We start from the raw sequence: 23,659 nt of genomic DNA, 5'->3' as shown, positions 1-23,659 counted from the left end.
TACTCCTCTTGGTTGTCATCCCCATCTTTTTTCTTTTTGGGTTTGTGGCAGTCCAGGGGGCACTTGGGAAAATCGATTCCGTCTGCGTTTATTCTGCTAGTGTTTCAAAATGATCAACAGTGGTCAGTCTGCGGTGAAAATGGGAGTCCGTCAGCAACGGACTCACGGACCTTCCGCCGGTACTGACGGACTGATATAAAGATATACTAAATACCTGGAAACAAACGTGTGACATATCGCTCTTTTAAAAGCTTTGGCCACAACTCAATGTGGGATTCTAATGAAGGTAAGCAAATTCTGGTCAAATATTACTTCAGAGGTTCCACTGTAATAATTAAAAAATACTGCCGTTCTTCTCAGTTCTGCATACAAGAAGCCGTCAAGTCTCAAGTCCTTTAGTACAAAAACTATTTTTCCAAATTTCAAAACCAAATCATAATAAAATAAAACAATTGATCTTGTTTGCTAATGATGTATAAAGCTGCACGATGAACTGTCTTTGTTAAACATCTACGTTGCTTTTTGCAGATACTTGGTTACTTTGACTATGCTTTCACGGCTATCTTTACTGTTGAGATCGTTTTGAAGGTAAATGTCCTGTGTCCCCTGTCCGTGCTGTACTAACCACCCACCCAATAACCCTGCACACATGTGGTTGCCTTCCAGGTCCTAGGCTATGCAGATTATGTCTTCACTAGTATGTTTACATTTGAGATCATATTAAAGGTAACCCCTTTAGTGACAGCGAGAGCCTTGCTGCATTCTCTCCTTGTGTGTCACCCGCCACTCAAAACAACCTGGCTTGTTTGTTTCCTTTCTCTTATTTACTTTTTTGCTTCCTGGCACCTCTTTTAAATATAAGAATACAACGCAGAGATCTTTATTGGGCATCAGTAACATAAACGCAAGAGAGAACTTGGGGGAAGGAAACATAACATCAGACATTACATTCTACTACCATGGGTGTCACATCATGGCTGAAAAAGTAATGAAGTTTAGAAAGAAAAAAAAGAATGCAGATGATGTTAGATCGTTGTGAAATGCAACTCATTTTAACGGGCTGCTCAGACCTTCTTGAAGCATTGGCTGAAGTTGAGTCTCAAAGGTGATTTGTTTTGGAAAAGTTGGGGATGGGTACTCAAATGTCCAAAGTCAACTCCAGTCAAAGCTAACTCCACGCCTCCTGTAAAGACTAGGGGTTGAACCGCTGCACGGCACCAGTTGGAACTTGAAATCGTTTCATCGGCAAGCACGGAAAGCAAAAGCTGCAGGAAAACGAACCTCAAATGTGCACATAGTTCACAAAAATGAAACCATTAGCATGATCACTTGGAACACGTGACAAAACAAAGACAAGTGGTGGAAGAGTCCAAGTTAAGGACTAAAATGTTGCATTGGAAAAGACATGAGATTAGAGGTAACTACGATTCTGACACAATTCATATATCACTCAACTCATAATATTGCTGAGTAGAATCGAGTCACAAATCACACTCAGATACCTTCACGGTCGGATTGTTCCACGTAGCAAAACTTCTGCAATACATTATTCCAAACATTTACAACTTCCTTTTTGAAAAGACTATTTACCGTAGTTACAGTTTTACAATTTCCTACTATCTGGGAGGCCACGAAAGCATCTAAATATGATTGGCTGAATGAGTGTCAAAATCTGATGGAATAAGTCGGGGCGTCGCACACGCGAAATAATCGGTGACATCATCGATTAATCGATTTAAAAAAAAAAATCCCTAAGTCGTTCAACCCCTAGTACAGACTGCTTTCCAGACGAATAAAAGAGGGGGCAAAGTCAGCCATGTTCCAGCATGGTTCAGTCTGCTGAGTGCATTGAAAAGTGGAATCGTCTCCTGACACCAAGCAGGCCGCTGCTATTTGACCATCACAACGCTCTCAGTTAGCGTCTCGCTGCACGTGGGGGTGGTGACTCCACCGTTTACATGCACTCTGAGAATTAATCCTTCACTTTTATGATTTGAAGATCGAGTCATTTGGCTGTTATTTTTCTTCTCTGCCTGTTTTCTAACTAAGAACCGCCTTCCCTATATCGGGCGCTATTAAAGAACATGATAGAATGGGCTTTAAGAGAACGGTCCACATGAATGTGACAGTAAGCTCACGTTCACTTTCCAATCTCTACGACTGGAGCTCTTGCAGGGAGTAACTAAATTACTGAGGCCATGGCAACAAAATGCATGTTTTTTTTTTGCCATAGTAGATTGAGAAATGAATGACTTACTACTACATTCATGTCATTAAGGGCCGTGGGGGTGGCGACGATAGATTTTAGCTCCCTTTTTTTTCCACCGCACTAGCTCGCCACCCTCAATCAGAGTGAACTACAAGAGTGTGGAAAAGTGTGTGCGTGTTGCAAAATTAAGGAGGATAATATGAATGGGAATAATTGATTGTATAATGTTCTGATCTAACATGTTTGCATTATGTGTACTGTATGTCCGGATGAGAGATAGCTACTTTGTGTCGTCGTGTGTTTGATAAAGAGTGTGTGATTTTTGTAAAAGGTGTGTGTGTTGATTGTTGTTGTGTGTGGAATTCTGTTTGTGGTGTGTTTTTATTTGTCACTTGCTCCCCTGAGACCATGTGCCTTCCCTTCAGATGACGACATACGGCGCTTTTCTCCATAAAGGAGCTTTCTGCAGGAATTACTTCAACCTCCTCGACTTGTTAGTCGTGGGGGTGTCTTTAGTCTCCTTTGGCATACAGTGAGTAGAAATCAATTATTTTCGATCAATGTTTATAGTTTTTTTTTTTTTTTTAAATCTACAACCCGGTGTGTGTTTACATCATCCAGGTCGTCCGCCATCTCAGTGGTGAAGATTCTCAGGGTCCTTCGTGTCCTGAGACCCTTGAGAGCCATCAATCGAGCCAAAGGCCTGAAAGTACAGAACGGATGCTAATTGGTTGTCTGTGGTGTCGCCACGCCGGATATCTGCATTTCTTTTTTTTTTTTTTTTTTCAACAGCACGTGGTGCAATGTGTGTTTGTGGCCATCAGAACCATCGGCAACATCATGATTGTCACCACTCTTCTCCAGTTTATGTTTGCCTGCATAGGAGTGCAGCTCTTTAAGGTTCAACACTTGGATTACAAAAGTGACTCCGAGCATCTGGCAGAAGTTTAATGGTGCAAAAAAATTTGTCTACACAGGGAAAGTTCTATCGCTGCACAGATGAAGCCAAGTCTAGTTCAGAGGAGTGCAAGTTGGTTTTCATCGTCTTATACCGGCACAGCGATTCATTAGTTTAAAACTCATGCCGTGTTTTGCATTTTCAGAGGGACGTACATCCTTTATAAGGACGGCGACGTGAACCAGCCCACCATCCACAAACGAGTGTGGCACAACAGCGACTTCAATTTTGACAACGTGCTAATGGCCATGATGGCTCTCTTCACTGTGTCGACTTTTGAAGGCTGGCCAGCGTGAGACTCTTTTCACACTTACTTCGCTTTATAATCGCCTCTGGATGTAGCAATATGGCGGCAAAGCATTACTTTTATCTTAGACAGGTGGTTCAGTTTCCCTTTTTTTTTTCCAGACCATTAGCAGGACGTATATCCAGTCTTGAGTAGACATGATACCAAGCACCGATACCAAGCTCCGATACCGCTTGTATTTTTGATACATAAATTTTTCCACAAAAAAAAAAAAAACAATGACGGATCATTTTAAAGAAAGACCTAAGACCATGTCCTGTCTAAATGAAACTCTTCCTGTCATGTCCACAAAGTTCCTTGGCACAAACACGAAACAATTTTTCCCGTCTTCTGCTCTCAGGTTACTCTACAAGGCGATCGATTCCAACAGGGAGAACCTGGGGCCCATTTACAACTACCGCGTGGAGATTTCCATCTTCTTCATCATCTACATCATCATCATCGCCTTCTTCATGATGAACATCTTTGTAGGTTTTGTGATCGTCACGTTTCAGGAGCAAGGAGAGAAGGAGTACAAAAACTGTGAGCTTGACAAGAACCAGGTCAGAGACGGAGCTCCGTTTCTTGTCCCAACATTGAAATCAAGCAAATGAAACTCAAGTTGCTCCTTTTGTGCTTCTGTCCAGCGTCAATGCGTGGAGTACGCCCTGAAGGCCCGTCCTCTGAGGAGGTACATCCCCAAGAACCCATACCAGTACAAGTTCTGGTATGTGGTCAACTCCACAGGCTTTGAGTACATCATGTTTGTGCTCATCATGCTAAACACACTCTGCTTGGCCGTACAGGTGAGACAAGTCAAAGTACACGATTAAAAATACATCCACTGAAACGTCTTCACTGTGCTTCCTTCCCGCAGCATTACGGCCAGTCGGCGCTCTTTAACTATGTCATGGACATCCTCAACATGGTCTTCACCGCTGTTTTCACTGTGGAAATGGTTCTCAAGCTCATTGCTTTTAAACCCAGGGTGAGTCAGCACATAAATCTCGGCCGCGCTTTTTCCGCATCGCCAACACAATCAACGTGTTTGCTCATTTTCATTGCTGTGTTTGTTGTTGTTGTTGTTGTTTTCCATAATAAGTGTTAATGAGTGTTCTTTTTTATTTGACCTTACCCTTCACTGCCTGCCCATCAGCTCTTTGTTGCCAAGAAGGACAGGATGCTAGTAAGAGCGTGTGTAGAGTGCAGTGGCCTCAATGTTTGAATGCATGCTATACAAATTTGGTCCAAACGACAACTCACTGCATATAAGGGGTTAAAAGTATTTTTTTTGTCATCGACTACAGTAAAATGTGATTAAAATGGAGTCGACATTGATTAATTGATATTTTTTCAGCACGGTGCCACACACTGGTATTTGGGTGGATGTGAATCTGTAAAACTAATCACTCATATCATCCACAACCAGCTTTTTTTTTTATTACATATTTATCCATCTAAAGTCGACTAGTCGATTAATGGTCTCACGAGTTGCAATCATGAGCGTATGAAGACTTGCTCAACCTCACTTAGGGCTATTTTGGAGACGCCTGGAATGTGTTCGACGCCCTGGTTGTGATTGGCAGCATAGTTGACATTGTTCTCAGTGAAATCGATGTAAGTAAAGTCCAATATTTGTGCTGACTCCGCTTGCTCTCTCAACTCCTCCGATGTCTTCCAGCTGACTCCGTTAGGGCTTCCACCTTTGACTTTTTTTGGGGGGGGGATTCTTGCTAATACTTCTCCTTTTTCTCTCTCTTTGTCTTCAACTCCATGTTTCATTTCCCTCCTCCCTTCCATCTTCATGTTGCGCTTTGACTACAGCACTATTTCGCTGATGCTTGGAACACATTTGATGCCTTAATTGTCGTCGGTAGCGTCGTCGATATTGCGATCACTGAAGTGAACGTAAGTACGACTTTATTCTGACTCTTAGGTCAAACTGAAGCTTTCCTATAGATTGCCTTTAAACAATGCATCTTCTACTTTTGAGGCCTAGTGATTTTTTGAGGCATGTTTTTAAATGTATACAATGAACCAAAATAATAATAATATTGACTAAAGAATATGAATGCATATCTTATTGCTTTGACTAGATTGTTACGCTAATTACAGCCATGCAAATCCAATTTTGTCCAGAATGAATTTCAAAAAGGCCTTTTATGTAAAACTTCAGTTTGACTGTTTTTTTTTTTTTCTCTTTTTTTACTGCCTCATTTTCCAAATGGCTAAATAATGTGATGACAACATCTTTTTCTAGGAACTGAGGTCCAGTTTTTGTTTAGTACACTTATCTAATTCTCACTCCTGTTCATTTTTTTTTCCATAGAAACTTGTAGAGGCAAGTATGAGGACTGAAAAACAATATTGTTTGTGTGTTCCCTTTTGTTCGGAACAACTTTATCGCCGTGACCCCACTTCACAGGGCAGATTTACTAAATGCAACTTTTTTTATTTCAGAAATTGCTTAGTTGATATTTTAATGAGTGAATGTCAAGATTATTATTGGTCAGCAGAGCTCTATTTGTAATTTCAGTAACAGTGCTTGTATTATTAACATTTTCACATATCTGGCAAAATATTTTTTTATCATTACTTTACAAATTCTCACAATATTTCTAGTTTATTCTCATGTTTTGACTTTGGACTCAATCGCTTTTTTTTTTGCCTTGAATATGGGCCTAATCTTTGTGTATTTTAAATGAAAGAAAATATAGCTGAAGAGGTTGCCCATTTTTAGCCCCCAATAGTTGATAAAAAAAAAAAAAAAAAAAAAAGTGTGGAAGTTGCACCCCACCCTCACCCCACCAACCCCTCTCCCACTCCCGAGTGCTATTTTCTGAGCTGCAGTGCTGTTTTTTTGGTATGTATGTTTTGTCATTGTGTCTTGCACGAGTGTACAAAGGATTATTACATTTTGGTGACTTCTTGCTATGCATGTACAGTATTTGTGTGTGAATTTAATATGTGTAGTTTTTAAGTGTGCAAGTGTGTTGTGTATCTCAACGGTATTTTTTTTTTAAAGGCTTTTGTAATGAGGCAGTTTTCCATTGACGTGGCTGGCATTGCATGTGGTTATTTTTGTGTGTGTGTGGCCGGATCATACTGCATCGTGTAGTCGTGCCTCATGGCTGATTTCAAAGGTAATGAGGTTTTAAAACAGTGGACCCTTGGTAGTCGAACATACCTGTAATCAAACCAAATGGAGCAGCACAATGTCCATTGAAGTGAAATTGGAAAAAAAAATTGCAAAAGCAGTTTCTTTTTTCTTTTTTTTCAATCGTCTCATTACTGTATGTTTTTATGACGTGCTAAATTTTATTTAAAAAGCACATTAGAAAAAAATTTGTTTTTTTGATGGGTGGGTGAGCCTTCAATGGATGAATTTCTATTCTTTTTAATAATGGCTTGGCTTCCCTGTGCCCACTGTATTTTTTCTCAAGTTGCCTGTTGCAATGTATTCCAGTCATGACTTGATGTTTGTGACCTCACCAAATGCATGGCGGAAGCGTCAGCTAACATCATTAGCTAACATCTTTTCCATGTGCCGCCTCTCCCAGATGGCCCTTGGCCACCCGCTCCATTCCCCTCCGGTCAGTGTTTTGTTTGTGTGCCGTTTGTCCTTCCTGTATCCGTCCGTCCTTCCCTTTCCTCGCCACTATTTTCAAATGTGACCTCCAGACAGAATGGCCCTGAGCTCAAAAGCTGCGAGCGGAATGTCAATCGACATCAATCATAAATTGTAATGGAATCCATCACAAACAATTATAAATAGAATCTTCATTTTGTAGATTTTGGACTATTTTGGATCTCGTACCTAATTTAGTGTTTGGTAAGATAATTCTTTGGTAGTATGATCAATCAAATTGATCAGAAAATGTTAATCAGTTAAATGTGCCAATACAAGCATTTCTTCACAGGTAAGATTGGGTTGGCTTTTGGACTTTAAAACTTAAAAGAGCTGAGTTTGAGGTTCTTTGCCGATCTTGTGTTTGTGTCTCTGTGAGTGATTGTCTGTGTTTTGTTCTGTCGTCCTGTAGTGAGCTCTTAAAGCTCACAATGGAACTCATGTGTAGCGCAGGTGTGTAGACCCCAGTCAGGTGCATGAATGCCTCGGTGGCTCCTCACTCACTCACCCACAGCCTTCTGCTCCCTCCTTTCTCCAAGTTCAGCCCAGTTTCTCCTCTCTGTCCCGAAATCTCTTCCCGTGCTCCTCTCGTCTCAACTCCCCCCGACTCGCTGCAAGGCACGTGCATGAGTTTGCTGCATTGCTATGAGAGGATTGGTCGCTTTTCATTGCGTGTGTGTTAAGGCTGAACAATTAATCAAAATGTTGACTCATTGACTTATGTTTAGGCCACAGCTGTAGAATATGATGAAGTTGTCGTCATATACGCTTATAAGACAAGTCAAGGTGTTTATTCATTTCAAAACTCGAATTGAAGTCGATAAATAAAACGTTGTTCATTTGCCTTTATTATATAAACATTTTATTTTGATTGATTGTTTGTGTATGTTGCAAAAATACATGGGGAGAGAACCTAAAAAGATCATTTCTGAAAATAAATTCTTAATTTTTCCGAATTGTTCAGCCCTAGCGTGCGTGCATTGCTTCTTCCTGGCATGTTCCATGGATGCCGTGGCCAGGATTACCTAAAGAGCCTCCTCAAGCTAAATTATTGACTGCTTTGAGTCATAATGCTGAAGCGATTGAATGAAGCCGCATCTGTCTGGAGGGTGTTTTTGCTCTTCATATTATTGGTTGATTTGCCCCGTTTGATTGGATACTTCCTTTTCATGGCATGGATTGCATATATTGACTATGTATGAGTGCGTGTCCTGCGTGAGTGTTGCTGGATGTAATTGTGATCTAATTACATTGAGACTTAAGGAGGTAGGCAAAAATGTCAGCGTGAAAATAGCTTTATATTTACTGTTATAGTCTCAAACACCTTCAAACTCACCTATTAGTAATATTTTATTCATCTAATTAAAATACAGTATCGTGTTTCCCGCTCTTGGAACGAACAAATCAGATAGTAATAGACATCCACCCCGCTAACGTTTATAAATTCCAACTACTGCCACAAGATGGCGGCAAAGCACGACTTTTGTCTGACTGAAACAAAACAATTCACTTCAACATAGTTCCAGTTCCCAAAAAATGTCAGAATTATTGACGCAGCTCTTGGATCGAATCTAACTGGATTGCAAAACGTTCAAGATGGCGGCTGGCAAATGTTTTCGAATAGATCTATGAATCCAATAAAAGTCAGCTAAATTATGAACAGCACTGGATCTTACTTTGAATGCAACACGTCTCAACTCATGGAGTCATTCCGGCGGGGTGATAAAGTTGTGTACCGGATTGAAGGTTTCAAGTGATTCCCATGTTGTTTGTCTTTGTGACCTGCTCTGGTTCATAGAATATTAACCTGTGGTGTGCCAGTCTTCCATCGTGCTTCCAGAATGTTGTTCGTCCAATCTTCTCAGTCCTGTCGGTTTACAGGCTGTGTGCCAGGCTAGTGGTGATTGTGTTCTGTCTCTGTCATGTAAAAACATAAAGAGAATTTTAGTTGGTCATTGTCTACCTGTGTAAGTGTTTATTCAGTTCAGGTTCTGATGAAGTCATTAATGCAGGTTTTTGATTTTAAAGCCAACAGAGACTCCTCAGGTGGATGAACTGGGGGTAAGATCCAACCCCCTCTTTTTAGGGACCTTCCATATATTTGTTTCTTAGGTTTCTTTTCTTATGTTTTCATACTAAGGTTTTCATTTCCTGTATTTTGATTATTTTTTTTTTTTTTGCTCATGTATCCTCTAGAATTGTGATTTTTTTTAATAAGGAGTCACTCAAACGTGGCGCCGCGCGTGCGTCTCCTTTCGTGAGATGACAGCTGGTTTCATATCCCAGCTTCTCACGTTTGTAGTGTGGACACTTCTGACATGGTTTCTGCCTCGCGCATATGTGGGGTAGTTACTCATGGATGAACCCCCCCCCTCCCCCTCCCCTCTCCCCTTCCTGGGATAAGGTCACCCAGTTCTGACCTGGCAACCTCCTGGCCGACCCGTTTTCGGGTTGGTCCCACTGTGACTCTGCATGCAGTGACTCTGGAGTGAGGGTGCCATGCTTGCGCAGACGCGTCCTGTCAAGTATGGCGAGATTTTCTCCAGCATGCTTGCCTCCTTGCTTCCTTTCCTTGTAGGTCACTGCTGTGACACCAACGCTGACAGTGCTTTGGACCCGGGCCGACAGAAGCATATGAGCTGCGGTTCCACTGCTTTTCACCAAATTTAAAAATGGAGTCATTTTTTCATCAATGGTCCAGTTGAGTTTTGAACAATTCATTCGGCCCAACTGTACCGTTTGATGGAAACGCGGCTATCTAAAAATGTCATTCCAATTCTAATTTCAAAATGCAGTATTGCTCTTTCAGCCCACATGTTTCTGCAGCTGGGTTGGCAACTTCTCAACCCGCTCCGCAAAGCCAGGGCTCCCGCGTCCTGTGCTGTGGCCACGCCCACTTCTGATTTTGCAACGCTTTCTTCCCAGAACACGGAAGACAGCGCCCGCATCTCCATCACTTTCTTCCGTCTCTTCCGAGTCATGCGGCTCGTCAAGCTGCTCAGCAGAGGGGAGGGCATCCGCACTCTTCTTTGGACATTCATCAAATCCTTCCAAGTGAGGATAAGTTTGCAACCAGTGACAAAATATTTGATGTACTATTATTTTGTTGTTTTTCCACTCATTCTTACGATTTTTTTTCTAGGCTCTGCCGTACGTTGCTCTTCTGATAGCTATGCTGTTCTTCATCTATGCTGTCATCGGGATGCAGGTTGGTTCCACAACGTGATACCACCAATGATTAACATTTTGTTCCCCCTTTTTCACACTAATGTGTCCAATAAATGGCTTGTTAGGTGTTTGGGAAAATCGCCATGGTGGATGGCACGCACATCAACAGAAACAATAACTTCCAGACCTTCCCTCAAGCAGTGCTCCTCCTCTTCAGGTTTCATCAACATTCTGAGCTTGTTTTTGGAATCTTGATTGCATGTCACTTATGTATTGCTTTCCCAGATGTGCCACTGGAGAGGCGTGGCAAGAGATCATGTTGGCCTGCATGCCGGGGAAGCTGTGTGACCCCGAGTCGGACTATAACCCCGGGGAGGAGATGACATGTGGCAGTGGATTTGCAATCATTTACTTCATCACCTTCTACATGCTCTGCGCCTTTCTGGTATATACCATGCATCGCTAGGACTATTGACTGCACTATTTCCAATACGTGTGTGTGGATGTTGATTTTCTTTTCCAATAGGATTGCAGCATTTACATCACATGATACCATTGTTAATTTTTTGGTCCTTCAGATTATCAATTTGTTTGTTGCGGTCATCATGGACAATTTTGACTATTTGACACGGGATTGGTCCATTCTTGGTCCACATCACCTGGATGAATTCAAGAGAATTTGGTCCGAGTACGACCCGGAGGCCAAGTATGACTTATTACTGCAGCTATGAATTTTTAAATGATTTATATCTTTATATATATATATATATATATATTCTGTTTATCCAGGGGACGAATCAAACATCTAGACGTGGTAACACTTCTTCGCCGAATCCAGCCTCCTCTTGGCTTTGGTAAACTGTGTCCTCATCGAGTGGCTTGCAAGGTCTCATTTTACTCTTCTTTGAATTGTTTTGCTTCTGTTCTGTTGTTTGAGCGATGTGCAACATGAGCGCAGAATCTCACAACAGGCCAAATGGTGTTCCAAATGTTGTGACAGTTTTATCATAAGGCATTCTAGGCCTGACTATTTAATTTCTTGCCTTCTCTCCCATTTCAGAGACTGGTGGCCATGAATATGCCTCTCAACAGTGATGGCACGGTCATGTTTAATGCTACTCTTTTTGCACTGGTGCGAACAGCCCTGAAGATAAAAACCGAAGGTGGAAATCAAGCGATTATTATGGTCAAATATTAAGGTCTAAATGAATTGCCACTAGTGATCTCATGTCTGAAGGAATGGCTTGACGTTGTGCTTCAGGTAATCTGGAGCAGGCCAATGAGGAACTTCGAGCGGTCATCAAAAAAATCTGGAAGAGAACCAGCATGAAGCTACTGGATCAAGTGGTGCCGCCTGCTGGTGGTCAGTCACACGTATCTTATATGCCTCTGCCAGGAAAACTATCCAAAACCTTTCGAATAAGTCAAACACAAGCAAGTTCACAGACATTTGGGAGGGTAGATGCTCAAGCACCCATTGCCCAAATTAGTCGCATAATTATAAAAAAAAAAAAAAAACTGTTGTATTTATTTAACTTGCGTATTTATGTCTTTGCACAAAATCAATGCACTCAATAATGAAAAAAGTTACGCTTCAATTAGAAGATTTTTGTGATAAAAATGAGACTAAAAATTCCACATTATGATTTAACGGCAGGTGCTTGAGCACCACCTAACAGCTAATTGTGCACAAGCAGATTCTCTCCCAAAGTAATGTTTATGTGCAATATCATGGTGTTGTTGCTCATCTTCTCCTGGTTGCAGTGTGTCCATATGTTTACAACTCACTCTTCTGTCTGGGATCTTGATGGAGGTTGCCGATGTCGACCTTGGGCGTGTTCTGATTTTTATTTTTATTTTTTTTGTGTCTCCCTCAGTTTCTCTCATGTGTTTCTTCTCACTCACTTATCTCTCTGTGTGTGTGTCCAAATCTCTTAAGTACTTCAGAATATTCTGAAGCAGTTCTGTTTTAGGGTGGTGGCATGGAACTAGAGTTGCCTCTCGCTCTCTCTCTCTTTCTCTCTCTCTCTTTTGTTCTCTCTCTCTCTGATCTCTGTCCCCAGTGTGCTTGCTTAAAGTGATCCAGACCTCTGCTTCACAATGATTCTCACACACTGTTGCACACCGATATCTAAATTAAATCAATCTAAGTTGTAGTTTGTTCCAGCGATGTCAAACTGCACAATCTCACGTTGTTGCAAAAAAAAAAAAAAAAAAAAATTCAATGTACTATACGATACAAATAGCTCGCAACGATGCCAGATACATTAACCGGAGCAGTTTCTTATCAATATTTCTTATTAACGTGACAAAAAAACAGTTAAAGTTTCTGGAGGAATTTGAAATTAAAGACAAAATCCTCAAATAGCTTAAAGTTACTTCAGACAGCACTACAGATTCTCAAGGCACTGGGTGGACTAGATTGAAATGCAGACATCTGATTGGTCAAAACTATCCAATGTACACATACTAAGAGAAACATGAACCTTTTTCGAATCCACAAACAAACCGAAAACTTACAACACTGTCAATTTTCATTTTGCGCACGTCCTTTTGTGTGTGCTGACCAGCTGACACAGGAAGCGTTTGTGTGGTCTGTTCACTCAGATGATGAGGTAACGGTGGGGAAGTTCTATGCCACCTTCCTGATACAGGACTACTTTAGGAAATTCAAGAAACGTAAAGAGGAAGGCCTGGCGGGTGCACACCCGTCCCAGAACAGCACAGCCATCGCATTGCAGGTGAGTCTCTGCCCGGGTTCAGCCAAGGCAGACACGTGTTGGTGTGATCATCATTAGATGTTTGTGATCCAGCAGGACGTTTATCTCGCTGTAGAGTCTGGATATGTTTTGTCATTTATATGGAGTTGTTTCTTTGAATGTCACACACGTTGATGTTAAGCGTGCACCATCGTCTCACACACAATTCACCCATCAGCTCATGAAAATCCCTTCCTAAGCTTGTTTTCTTTTTAACACAAGTGCACAGTATACACTAGAAAGCCATAGCTTTAGGTGCACGTGCACAATCCCATGAGATTCAATGAAAGCACTCTCTCGATAACAATGCCTAAATTTGTGACAATACATCATCTCAAGCCCAGCATTTTTAAAGGTGTAATTTTATTATGAACACTTGGTCCTACTACACTACTGTATTTTAATGTACTGTATTTATAATGGTCGTATTTTCCTTTCCTTTTTTTTTAGTTGGTTAAAAACAATCCAACATTATTAATATAGCGCATTTCATGATATAACAAGACAGTAAAAACATTCAATTTATATACAGTAGTTGTTAAATACAATATGTATGTATAAAGTAGCCACCAATAAAACAACATTAGATTGTGCCGGTGTACCTAATGAAGTTGGCGATAAGTGTATGGCTGCTTTCACTCTCACCATCAACATCAGGCAAATAAAACTAAATCCAACAATTAAAGCATCTCAAGGTGATTGATTGGACCGAATCAAAACAGTATACCAGGAATTCTTTAGCTCTGAATGAATTACATCGGGTTCCATTCAGCTGAGCACATCTCTGTCTGTCTGCACCGTTTTGGCTGTAAGATGTCCCTTTTTCAAAGTCCTCCTCAGTAGTGCTTAGCCCTTTTCTTGTCATGGTTACAGGCCGGCCTCCGCACTCTCCATGATATTGGGCCGGAAATTCGCCGAGCGATATCATGTGACCTGCAAGATGATGAACTAATAGACTTTATACCAGAGGAAGACGAGGAAATATATAGGGTAACTGATTTGATTTTACCCAAAAACGGGGATGATTGTGCCATGACACTTTTTAAAAATAGAATCCATGTTTGAAAAAATTGTTGGCATCAGTTATTTGGCGCCAGTTACTTTAGTTATTATTTGTAGGCCCATTTCTACCTGTATAGCATGCTAGCTAGCTATGACTACACTCCAAAAAGCTGTTTTTATTTTTATTTTTATTTTTTTATATTTTCTTTTTTTTTTTTCATTTTTAATTCAAGGCAAAAATTCCACTATTTTGTCCACACAAGTCATACGCCCATAAGTCAGCTTCCTATTTTGCTCATATCAATTCTGAAATCCGACTTAACATCAAACCTTGAATTTTTCTGTATTGCAAGAAACAAAAAATGTCAGAGGTGTCACCGTGCGTATTCCGTCGGCAGCGTAACGGAGGACTGTTTGGCAACCACCTGCTGAACGGAGGTCACCGGCGATCCGACGGCCACCAGACCAACGCCACGCAGCGACCGCTGCAGGTGCAACCGCCCCCTCACTACGCTCACATGGAGCAACCGGTGGGCCGGCTGTCTCGAGCCAACGCCATGTCCCACCCCAACCACCGTCACCACCATCATCACCACCATCACCGCCACCGTCATCACAACAACTCCTACGGCAAGTCTCCCAAATCCACCAACATCAACCTCAACAATGCCAACAAGTCCGGTTTACCCAACGGGGGGCACCATCGCTACTATGAACACGCCCCTCCCAATGGCTACCCGGGTCATCGCGGCTCCTACTATGATTATGAAAAGGGCCGGACGCCACAAGCTCAAAGGTACCACCGACATGTGCATCCTTTCCACAGCGGCCATTTGTGTACTTGTTGTGTTGTCTTGGTCCTATCATTTAAATATGTGGATCACTCCCCTTTTTAATGACAACTGATCCATTCTTAAAAGCATATTGGGGGGCTATTACTGCTTTCATTTGTATGCCGTCGTCTTAATTGGTGTAGTTGCATCATGATGAAACAATGGGAATCATTTCTTCATTTAATAGTTGTCCATCAAATAGTGGCATGTATTTATTCAACTGAAGAGAATAGCAGGTATTTATTTGAAGGTGGCTTTGTTTTCGAGCAAAACTGGACATTGATTGTTGATTTGGTCCTACAATAGTACTGGTTGGTTTGGATTTTTTTCTGGATTGAATGTTTTATGTGGTTTGTCTAAAGAAATAACAAAGTCATGTTTTTGTTATCAAAACTTCCAGTGCCACCATTTTTGTGTTGCAGTTGTTAATTACAGGCCTCGATTACATTCGTTTGGTTAAGTTAGTGAAAATGTATGGGTTTTAAAGTTAAGAAAATGTTTACCTTCATCCTATTCCGAATTCTGCTGCCATCGGAGGGATGACTATTAGTCTTCAGGCATCCGGGCAGCTTCTTATCAAGCCTCCCCCCGTTTTCACCAACCTTTATTCATTCCCTAGTAGATCAAGACAATTTCATTCATGCCATTTTTTTTAATGGGATTGTCAAATACACTGAAGTGTATGTTGGCCATCGTGCTCTTTTTTTCCTCATACATGTATATTAGAATGCTGTATATGTTCTATATACTGTATGATATACAGTATATTTTCTTTCCTGCCTTTTGTCTCTTTGTTCTCTCCTTTCTCCTTCCTAACTGAAATGCTTTCTCTCGGCCACCCCTCTGCCATCTTGGACAGAAGGCGCTACTATGAGACCTATGTTAGGTATGTTGTTTTTCCAGGTTTGGAACCAGCAGTAACAAGCAAAGAGGGTTTTATTTGCCATTATTTTGTTGTTTGGATCGGTGAAAGGCTGCAAAGCTCGTTTTCTTCTGCATGTGGCTGGCTTACTTTGATGATGTCCACTAGTGGCCACTGTTTCTCATTTACTGCTTTTTTTTTTTTGTGTGTCTTTGGGATTGGCTCACTTTCACGCTTTGGATGAGGTTTTTAAAACATTGCATGGCAGTGCATGACACAGGTCCAGTACACTTGGTGACTGTTGAGCCGTGCAACTTGATTTCTCGTCAGGTCCAATGGCGGGGATAGACGCCACCCCACCATCCGAAGAGAAGAGGAGGTGGATGAAGATCGTTTGTCTGGCGAGTATTTCAGCGGAGAAGAGTTTTATGAAGATGACAGCATGCTCTCGGGGGACAGGTAGGTCAACAACATTAACGTGACTTCAATTCTGCTACTTCTGTGACACATCAAAAATTGGTTGCAAGGTACCAAAACAGCGATACAGAGTACGAGACTCCCAAAGGTTACCATCATCCCGACAGTTACTATGACGACGATGAGCAGCCCCTCTATCACGACTCGAGGAGATCACCAAAAAGACGTTTGCTCCCTGCCACACCTGAAGCTTTGCATGGTATTGACCTGCTGCATATGTTGATTCTAGAAATGTGCATAACTTTACTTTTCCATTACAATTTACATGAATGAATATTTGCCCGTGTTGCCAATGTCATTTTTCTTGAGAATACTTCACAAGCCGACGTTTGCACAGGTCACAGGAGGCCATCTTTCAACTTTGAGTGTCTGCGCCGGCAGGGTAGTCACGATGAGCTTCCACATCAACGTACCGCTCTACCACTGCACCTTATGCAGCACCAGGTAACGCCCCCCCCCCCCAAAAACAAAAAATTGAAATAAAAAATCTCAGAAATTCTTCTGGGCCCTCGCTGCAACAATTCATCTCGGATGTCCTCGCTCGTCAGGTGATGGCCGTAGCAGGCCTGGACTCCAGCAGAGCCCACCGCCTCTCCCCAACACGCTCCACCCGCTCCTGGGCCACGCCCCCTGCCACCCCAGCCAGTAAAGACCAGTCACCGTACTACACCCCCCTCATCCGTGTCGACCACCCGCACAGGGATAGCACCGCCAGCAGCCACGTATCAGTGCGCAAGAGTTCCTGGTACTCGGATGACCCCGAGTTCACGCAGAGGACGTACTCGCCCATTCACCTGCAGGTGCCGCCCGAGTACCACAGCCAGTACCACCAGAAGCGAGGAAGCGCCACCAGCCTCGTTGAAGCCGTATGTTGTTGTTGTTTTTGGTTGAATGACACTTTTCCCATTTCAGTTTCTGAGTCAATTTTATTTCTGAAGCCCACAGAAACATCTTAAAGGGCTTTACATACCGACAGTTGATATATTTAATATTTAGCCACTAAAAGTTTTGGAAAAAAAAAAATCGGAATATACACACAACCTTCCTTGTCCCGACTTTGTTTTTTCCGAGCAGGTTTTGATATCAGAAGGCCTCGGAAGGTACGCCATGGATCCCAAGTTTGTTGCCGCCACCAAGCACGAGATAGCGGACGCCTGCGAGATGACCATAGATGAGATGGAGAGCGCGGCTAGCCACCTGCTGAACGGGGGCATGGCGCCGGTGATCAACGGTGTCAACGTCTTTCCTCTTCTGACCGCGGGGGGCTTTGAGATGCCGGACCCGGCGGCCAGCTACAGCGACGACGAACCCAAAGCGGAACCCAGGCCCTCCTATGAGGAGGACCTGGCCGACGAGATGATTTGCATCACAACTTTATAGCGTTAAAGGACCCTTGCCCGACTACCAACAGTGAAAAGTGCCTTTACACTGAACAGAAAGGCAAAGAGAAGAGAGAGAGACACACACACACACACACACACACACAAGTCACGAAAGAAAACCTCTCTCGCTGCCAGCAAAGGACGTCACAGCACGGAGCCCCGCGGAGCACCCGGGGGCCCATTCTGACCTTCCTGTCAAAGGGCTTGACCTGGGGGTCCGGGCAGAGACCATCCAGGATAAGTGGCGTGGACGTGCCATGCTCTTTGGGAGCTGGCGTATTAGGGTGATGACAATCAGATGTATGATGTCATTACCTGGGTCACTTTATTCAAGGTTTGGCATATCATGCAAGTTTTCAATGCAAAGCATAGAAAGGCATATCTTATCCCCCCCTCCCCTCCCCTAGGCCCCCCGCTTTCGTCTTATTTGATCCCCTTGTCCCGTAGTAGGGCCGCGGCCGAGTCACACAACAAAACCAGAATATGCAGGAGCGTTACTTTTGACACATTGAAAAAGAATTTGAGATGCAGGTTATTTCAAACAGTAGAATAGCCTGGTTAATATTTCTTAGTTGAGATTGTGTAAATTGTATTCTATAATACGAGACACTTTGTAAAGAGATCTTCTATATTTTGTAAGTATGTTTGATTTGACTGATCAGCAATATGGACCATGTGCTATAAAATCCGACAAGCGTTTTATTAGCTACCATTTGCTGCATTTGATTTGCCTTTTATGTTGTGTGCTACTATTACACAGCCTTTATTTTTGTCTGTATTTTAATTTTGCCTTTGGTCACAGTTTTAAGAGGTGGAGATTTCGTGACCAATATTAACTGCACAAGTCGAGCCAACACTTCTGTTAATCTTAGCACAAGTGTGGTACTCACTATAAAAAATAAAAAAAAAAGCCACTTTTTTTTTTTTTTTTTAATGGGGCTCGCCCCGTGGCCCCCGTGCTGGCACGTCTTTATTTATAATGAAATCGATGCTGCTTTTCTTCAAAATCTTCTTTGGGTTGCTCCTGATTAAAATGCCTTTTTTTTTTTTTTTGCTGCTGCTGCTGCTGAAGGAAAACAAAAGATGGATGGTAGGGCAAAAATAATGGAGATCTTATTGATTATCGATCAAAGCTGGTGCTGGGGGTTTGGTTAATGATTGATGCGTCCTTGAAGACTTTCTGTGAAATATCATGTTGAGCGTGTGAGGCCCGCATCCACTTTGGGTGGCCAAGTGGAGAGGCTAAAGCAATACAAGAAGACCACCCCCCCCCCCCCACCTCCCCTTCTTGACCCCCACCCCTCTCTCTGTCTACCTGGCGTCTCGTATACCTCGTTTGGCAAAGGTGACAACATATCATCGTCTCAAGTGTATCTGTGTCGCGGTGTCCCGCAGGGGAGTCTTAAAACAGGGTTTAACTATGGATGTGCTTGTATCTAATAATGCGACAAAAGGCTGAAACTGAATGGCCACTTCATTTACAGGATGCTGTGCTAACTAAAGTCGATTTAAGAGCTGAATTAAGAACATTGGAGGTTCACGTGATCCGTTGTACATGTTTGGTCCGTCGGCGTGTGCGTGCTTGTACGCTACTTACAACAATGTAGATTTTTCCATTTTGTGTGCACATCGAAAGGGCTCTTTGAAATGTTTGTGCGTTTAAAAAAAAAAACATAATAATAAAAAAAATTAATGTGTTCTAGTCCTTTTGCAGATGACAAAAGGAATGCACATAACTGGCACATTGTACTATTGGTAGCAATTGATGAACTGAAAATATGCATTCTTTTTTAAACACTTTAAAATATTGAGTTAATCTAAAGATGAAAAGAACTTACTTTTACCTCAAGTCAGGGATTCCTGAAAAAAAAAAAAAAAGAGTAAATAGTAACTTGGTTGAGTCTTAAATATTAGCACATAGCTGTTTGTCTTTGCACAAGTATGTGTATTGTGCTTTTGTTTCTCCTTTTTCTAAAACTGATTTGTGTATTAAGGTGAGACAATTTTGTACTTTTTTGTGACTGTGTGTATGGTTTAGTGGAATCTATATTTGTCATTAACGCCTCATCTTACAATGCTGGGAATGAAAGAAAAGCAAAAGAATATTTTCAAGGTGCGTCATTGCTCTGCTGGAAAACAAGAAAATGGATAAAATACCAGTTTACAGAGAAACGTGCTGTTTCTATCACATTTCTTCTCATGGTTAGATATATAATTACTTTTATTACCGTTCTTAAAGCTGTATTCAAAATGAATATGTAAAATGTGTATAAATGATCGGAAAGACCCATGGTAATGTTCTCTACTTGAAAGTCTTGATATTTGCTCTTAAATGTTTCTTTTGGGTTAGCATAAATCTCCGAGTAGCAAATGCTTTAATATATAACAGATTGGATTTTGTAACTATGCTTTTTTGTATTTTTCATTTGATTTGGGCCTTGTCTTTATTTCAATCAATTCTGTTTATTTTCTATTGAGCATCATTGAATAAACTTATGCTGAACTTAATGATATCAGGCAAAGTGTTTGTTGTCTTGATTGTTGCAGGCCTTTGGAGGTGTCAGGCTGGTGATACGGTGTTGCTTGCCATCTCCACCGTGGTGGTCGCCTCTGGTGCCTCATCTTCCACCCACGGCATCTTGCCACACAGCAGGAAAGGCACTGCGTACTTACGGAACTAAAACCAACAAGAAAAGGTATTCGTAGAATGAGAATGTGAGATTTAGAATCTTCATCCACTGTAAACAAAATGATTTATGATTAAAATAATTAAAGTTGGCTTAAAATATAAAATATTCTTATTTATGGCAACCATGTTAGCACCAGCAGGAAACTATTTGTTGATTTAAGTAAAAGTAACTTTCCGATGTTACGCAAGCTTTTCATTTATTGACCACTAGAGGGCAGAAGAGTATAGTTAATGGGGTTTTCCCTTTCCAATGACTTCTCAAGCATGACCTGGAACGTGAACCAACCAATTGGTACAGTCCATTTTTTTCCCCCTCACCTGTCTGTTACAGTAGATGTAGATGATGGGATTGTACATGGTGCTGCTCTTCGCCAAGTAAACGGGCACTGTTGCCACCAGTGGGTTGATCTCCGCTTTTGGGTTGTAGACCACCAGCATGGACAGGCCAGCATAAGGCATCCAGCTTATCAAGAAGGTCAGGACCATGACGATGACCATGAACGCCACGCTCAGCTCCGCTTTAGCCACCGCGCCACCTTCCAAGCAGGCCAACTTTGATACCTGAGGTAGGTCGGTGGGGAGCGTCAGGTGTTAGCTTGTGCTTCATATTGTGTTTTAATTGACAAAAATACAATCGCATTTTTATTGCAACCAGCAAAAACGAATTTATGAATTAGTAGGATTTATTTTCTTTTTTGTAATCGTTTATTTAGTTGATAATCTTACGTTGACGTCGATATTTCTCCACCAGCGCCAGTGAACTTAATTAGCTGGTGTTCCTGTCTTAAATCAATCAAAGAGTATCCAATATAATGTCCACATTTTCAAAACTCCTGATAGGTTACTTGTAGTTTCGACAATTAGAAGTTTCTCATCAGATACGATATGCACTCTAGTAAGAGTGGCAGAACCCACCTCAAACTTTCCTAGACCTCTCAAATGTTTTGTGTGGGTAGTAGTAGATCAAAAAGTTTTGTTTGCATTTTTGGAATGACCTTCAGTGCCGTATCACTTATGTGAATTTAATATTCCAATAATCTGACTTCCCCCTATAATGTTATCAACAATGAACCAGAAAAAATATAAGTTTCTTTCAATAAGTGTACAAAGATTAAGCTCACCTGATGCAACGTCCACAATAATTTAGTGTAGGACATCAAGATGATGGCAAAAGGAAGCGCAAAGCAAACGGCAAAATAAACCAGGATGTAGGACACATGATGAGGTTCTCCACTGTGCCAGTCCGGAGCGCAGGACGTCCCTACGCCCTCCAGTTCGTACCTGCCCCAGCCCAGAAGCGGGGGCGCGTTCCAAATGAGGGACCACAGCCAGGACATCGCGATGCCACTGCATGCGTGCTTCTTTTGAAAGTTCATCTGCCCCAAAGGTTTACATATGACAAACATCCTCTCCACGGCGATCAGGGCGACGGTGCACAATGATGTAATGCCTGCAAAAGTACGACGGGATCACTTGGGGCTCGCTCGTTCGTGTCGCCGTGTTCGCTCACCAAAGAAGGACACGGCGAAGCCCTCCATCACGCAGCCTGTTCTTCCAAAGGAGAAGTACCCTTGGGCGTTGTTGATGACAGACAGAACTCCCCCGGTCATGGCCGTGCCCAGGTCTGCCACAGCCATGTTCACCAGAGCGTAGTTGAGCGGTTGCCTCAGCTGCTTGTGCATGAGGGACACAATAATCACTGTAGCGTTGAGAAGGATGGCCGGCCCGGTGAAAAGGGCCATCACCACGGAGAGCATGACGAAGCCTGTGCGTGATAACGGGGGCTCCCCGTGCGGGCCCGTGTAGAGGGTGGAATTGGGGGGAAAAAACGAGTGGTGCATGGATGCGGAGATTTCAACGCTCAGGTCCTCGCGACGCTTGATGTGAGAGCTCCGGAGAGAGTGTGAAGATTACATGCCAGCAGTCGGAGTAAATCTTCAGGGACTGGATTTAACGGGGATTAATCCACGCCATATGATTATCTGTGAACCCTCACCTTTTGCTTGATTGAGCACTCACTTTGGATGACACCGTTTGGGAAGTCACACTAAGCAGGTGTCAACAGACCACAGCGTGTAGAAAGTGCTGTGTAAGCAACTTTAAATTCCATCGACTATAATACTCATATTAGGCTGTGACTATCCATTAGTCAATCGAATGCAATTTTATTTGCAGTAAATTCTATATTTTTTTAAATCCCCAATTGTTGTTTATGAACCGATTATTTTTGTTTCTTACTGAACAGATGACAAAAGTTTCTATTCCATTGTGGAGGTGCGCTCTACTGCGATTAAACTCCCTCAATGGCCTCCAGGATTTAGCACGACCAGAGGTGTCCCATAGTTAACCTTCTAAGAGGTTTAGGTCCAATCAAGTCAAGATGGAGATTACAACTGTTTGGGTTAAGAGTTCATGTCCCCGCGATGAGCCGTGTTAAATCCCGACAGCACCTTTGCTTCTCATTGTGTTTACACTTATAAATCATCTGGTAGTATTTTTCGTAGAACTTCATGAGATGTAGCATCCCAAGCAATTTAATGAAGGCAATTTGATTTGACGCAATGTTCAAACAAATTGTCACTATGAGTCGCCCCAAAATGGATCGTGAGACTAAAAAAAGGACTTGCTCAAGGACACTTGGGCAGATCTGAGTTAAGGACTCCCTTCAGTTTCATGGCAGAGAGCTGCTTTATTGGACACTTAATTAAAGCATCAGAGCAGTCAGCATGGTGAGGTCACAACGATCCCAGCGCCTTATCGCCGCATTCCAGACAGATCGGGGCTCCTCACAACTTTGATGTACGACGCAATTACTAAACTAATAAAAGCTTCAGGTTGAAACACGGCTGCTTGTGGTGGTGGTGGTGCTGCCGCTGGCGGTTGCGGTCACTGGACATGTGTCCAAAAAATTTTTTTTGGGTCATTCTTGTTTGGGAATATTCACCAATTTGCATGGCTCAATTTTGGAGTGGGGGGTGATGTTCTGCAAAAATCCTTTAACAATCTGCAAGCTCATTGTTGTACTGTACTACGAATCTTCCGTGAGAAACCTTTGTGACTTAAGTTTGCGCGATCCATGAGAACAGTGATTATTATGATTAGTTAATCAACAAGAACATCTTAAAGCTTCTATCTTTTGTATCTTCTATACTTCTATTCAGGGTTCTCAACCCTACACCCTTAAAACTGCCAGATCAAAATATCATAAAAGTCAGCAGGACACCCCCCCCCCCCTCGCTTTAACCTCAGTACGCCCAAAATGGTTTTGCACACGGGTGACTTTATCCTGCATGTTTTGCATCTACTCATCCTCTTGGATCTTCTTAGATAAGTCAAGTCACATCTTAAAGCTCATTTAGGCTTAAGGCGTTTTCTCCTTATTGCACCAGTGGCTTGGACATTATAT

The 23,659-nt window shown here is 42.2% G+C and overlaps 2 protein-coding genes across 2 annotated transcripts in view; one reads left to right on the top strand and one right to left on the bottom strand.

Annotated features, from left to right (window-relative positions):
* Positions 1-20,127, top strand: part of cacna1da (calcium channel, voltage-dependent, L type, alpha 1D subunit, a) — a 39,486-nt gene extending 19,359 nt beyond the window's left edge. The window contains exons 21-47 of the mRNA XM_085925195.1: positions 529-588; positions 2,635-2,741; positions 2,831-2,918; positions 3,002-3,109; positions 3,187-3,239; positions 3,313-3,459; positions 3,815-4,016; positions 4,101-4,259; positions 4,331-4,441; positions 4,987-5,070; positions 10,007-10,135; positions 10,224-10,289; positions 10,375-10,466; positions 10,535-10,694; positions 10,828-10,955; positions 11,039-11,135; positions 11,310-11,412; positions 11,511-11,612; positions 12,857-12,990; positions 13,882-13,998; positions 14,409-14,806; positions 15,703-15,729; positions 16,036-16,164; positions 16,233-16,381; positions 16,520-16,626; positions 16,731-17,048; positions 17,257-20,127. Of these exons, the coding sequence (XP_085781321.1) occupies positions 529-588; positions 2,635-2,741; positions 2,831-2,918; positions 3,002-3,109; positions 3,187-3,239; positions 3,313-3,459; positions 3,815-4,016; positions 4,101-4,259; positions 4,331-4,441; positions 4,987-5,070; positions 10,007-10,135; positions 10,224-10,289; positions 10,375-10,466; positions 10,535-10,694; positions 10,828-10,955; positions 11,039-11,135; positions 11,310-11,412; positions 11,511-11,612; positions 12,857-12,990; positions 13,882-13,998; positions 14,409-14,806; positions 15,703-15,729; positions 16,036-16,164; positions 16,233-16,381; positions 16,520-16,626; positions 16,731-17,048; positions 17,257-17,562 (3,681 nt within the window). The 3' untranslated portion in view covers positions 17,563-20,127. The remainder of the gene's footprint in view (positions 1-528; positions 589-2,634; positions 2,742-2,830; positions 2,919-3,001; positions 3,110-3,186; positions 3,240-3,312; positions 3,460-3,814; positions 4,017-4,100; positions 4,260-4,330; positions 4,442-4,986; positions 5,071-10,006; positions 10,136-10,223; positions 10,290-10,374; positions 10,467-10,534; positions 10,695-10,827; positions 10,956-11,038; positions 11,136-11,309; positions 11,413-11,510; positions 11,613-12,856; positions 12,991-13,881; positions 13,999-14,408; positions 14,807-15,702; positions 15,730-16,035; positions 16,165-16,232; positions 16,382-16,519; positions 16,627-16,730; positions 17,049-17,256) is intronic.
* Positions 20,125-22,094, bottom strand: LOC147049315 (parapinopsin-like). Its single transcript, XM_085925196.1, has 4 exons — positions 21,764-22,094; positions 21,375-21,703; positions 20,572-20,814; positions 20,125-20,241 (listed from the first exon to the last, which is right to left on the bottom strand). Exons 1-4 carry the CDS (start codon positions 22,092-22,094, stop codon positions 20,125-20,127), a joined length of 1,020 nt encoding a protein of 339 aa, XP_085781322.1.
* Positions 22,095-23,659: the final 1,565 nt, after the last annotated feature.

Source organism: Syngnathus leptorhynchus, chromosome 11 (assembly GCF_054491065.1).
Source record: "Syngnathus leptorhynchus isolate UIUO chromosome 11, UIUO_Slep, whole genome shotgun sequence".
In the NCBI taxonomy this organism is placed as follows: domain Eukaryota; kingdom Metazoa; phylum Chordata; class Actinopteri; order Syngnathiformes; family Syngnathidae; genus Syngnathus; species Syngnathus leptorhynchus.
Note: the sequence above shows the minus strand (reverse complement) of the source record. Positions and strands in the feature narration are given on the sequence as shown.

Coding starts and splice junctions, on each gene's coding strand:
- LOC147049315 (XM_085925196.1), bottom strand. CDS start 22,094: ATGCACCACTCGTTTTTTCCCCCCAATTCCACCCTCTACACGGGCCCG. Junction 21,704..21,763: donor CTTCGCCGTGTCCTTCTTTG/GTGAGCGAACAC, acceptor GTACTTTTGCAG/GCATTACATCATTGTGCACC. Junction 20,815..21,374: donor TATTGTGGACGTTGCATCAG/GTGAGCTTAATC, acceptor GACCTACCTCAG/GTATCAAAGTTGGCCTGCTT.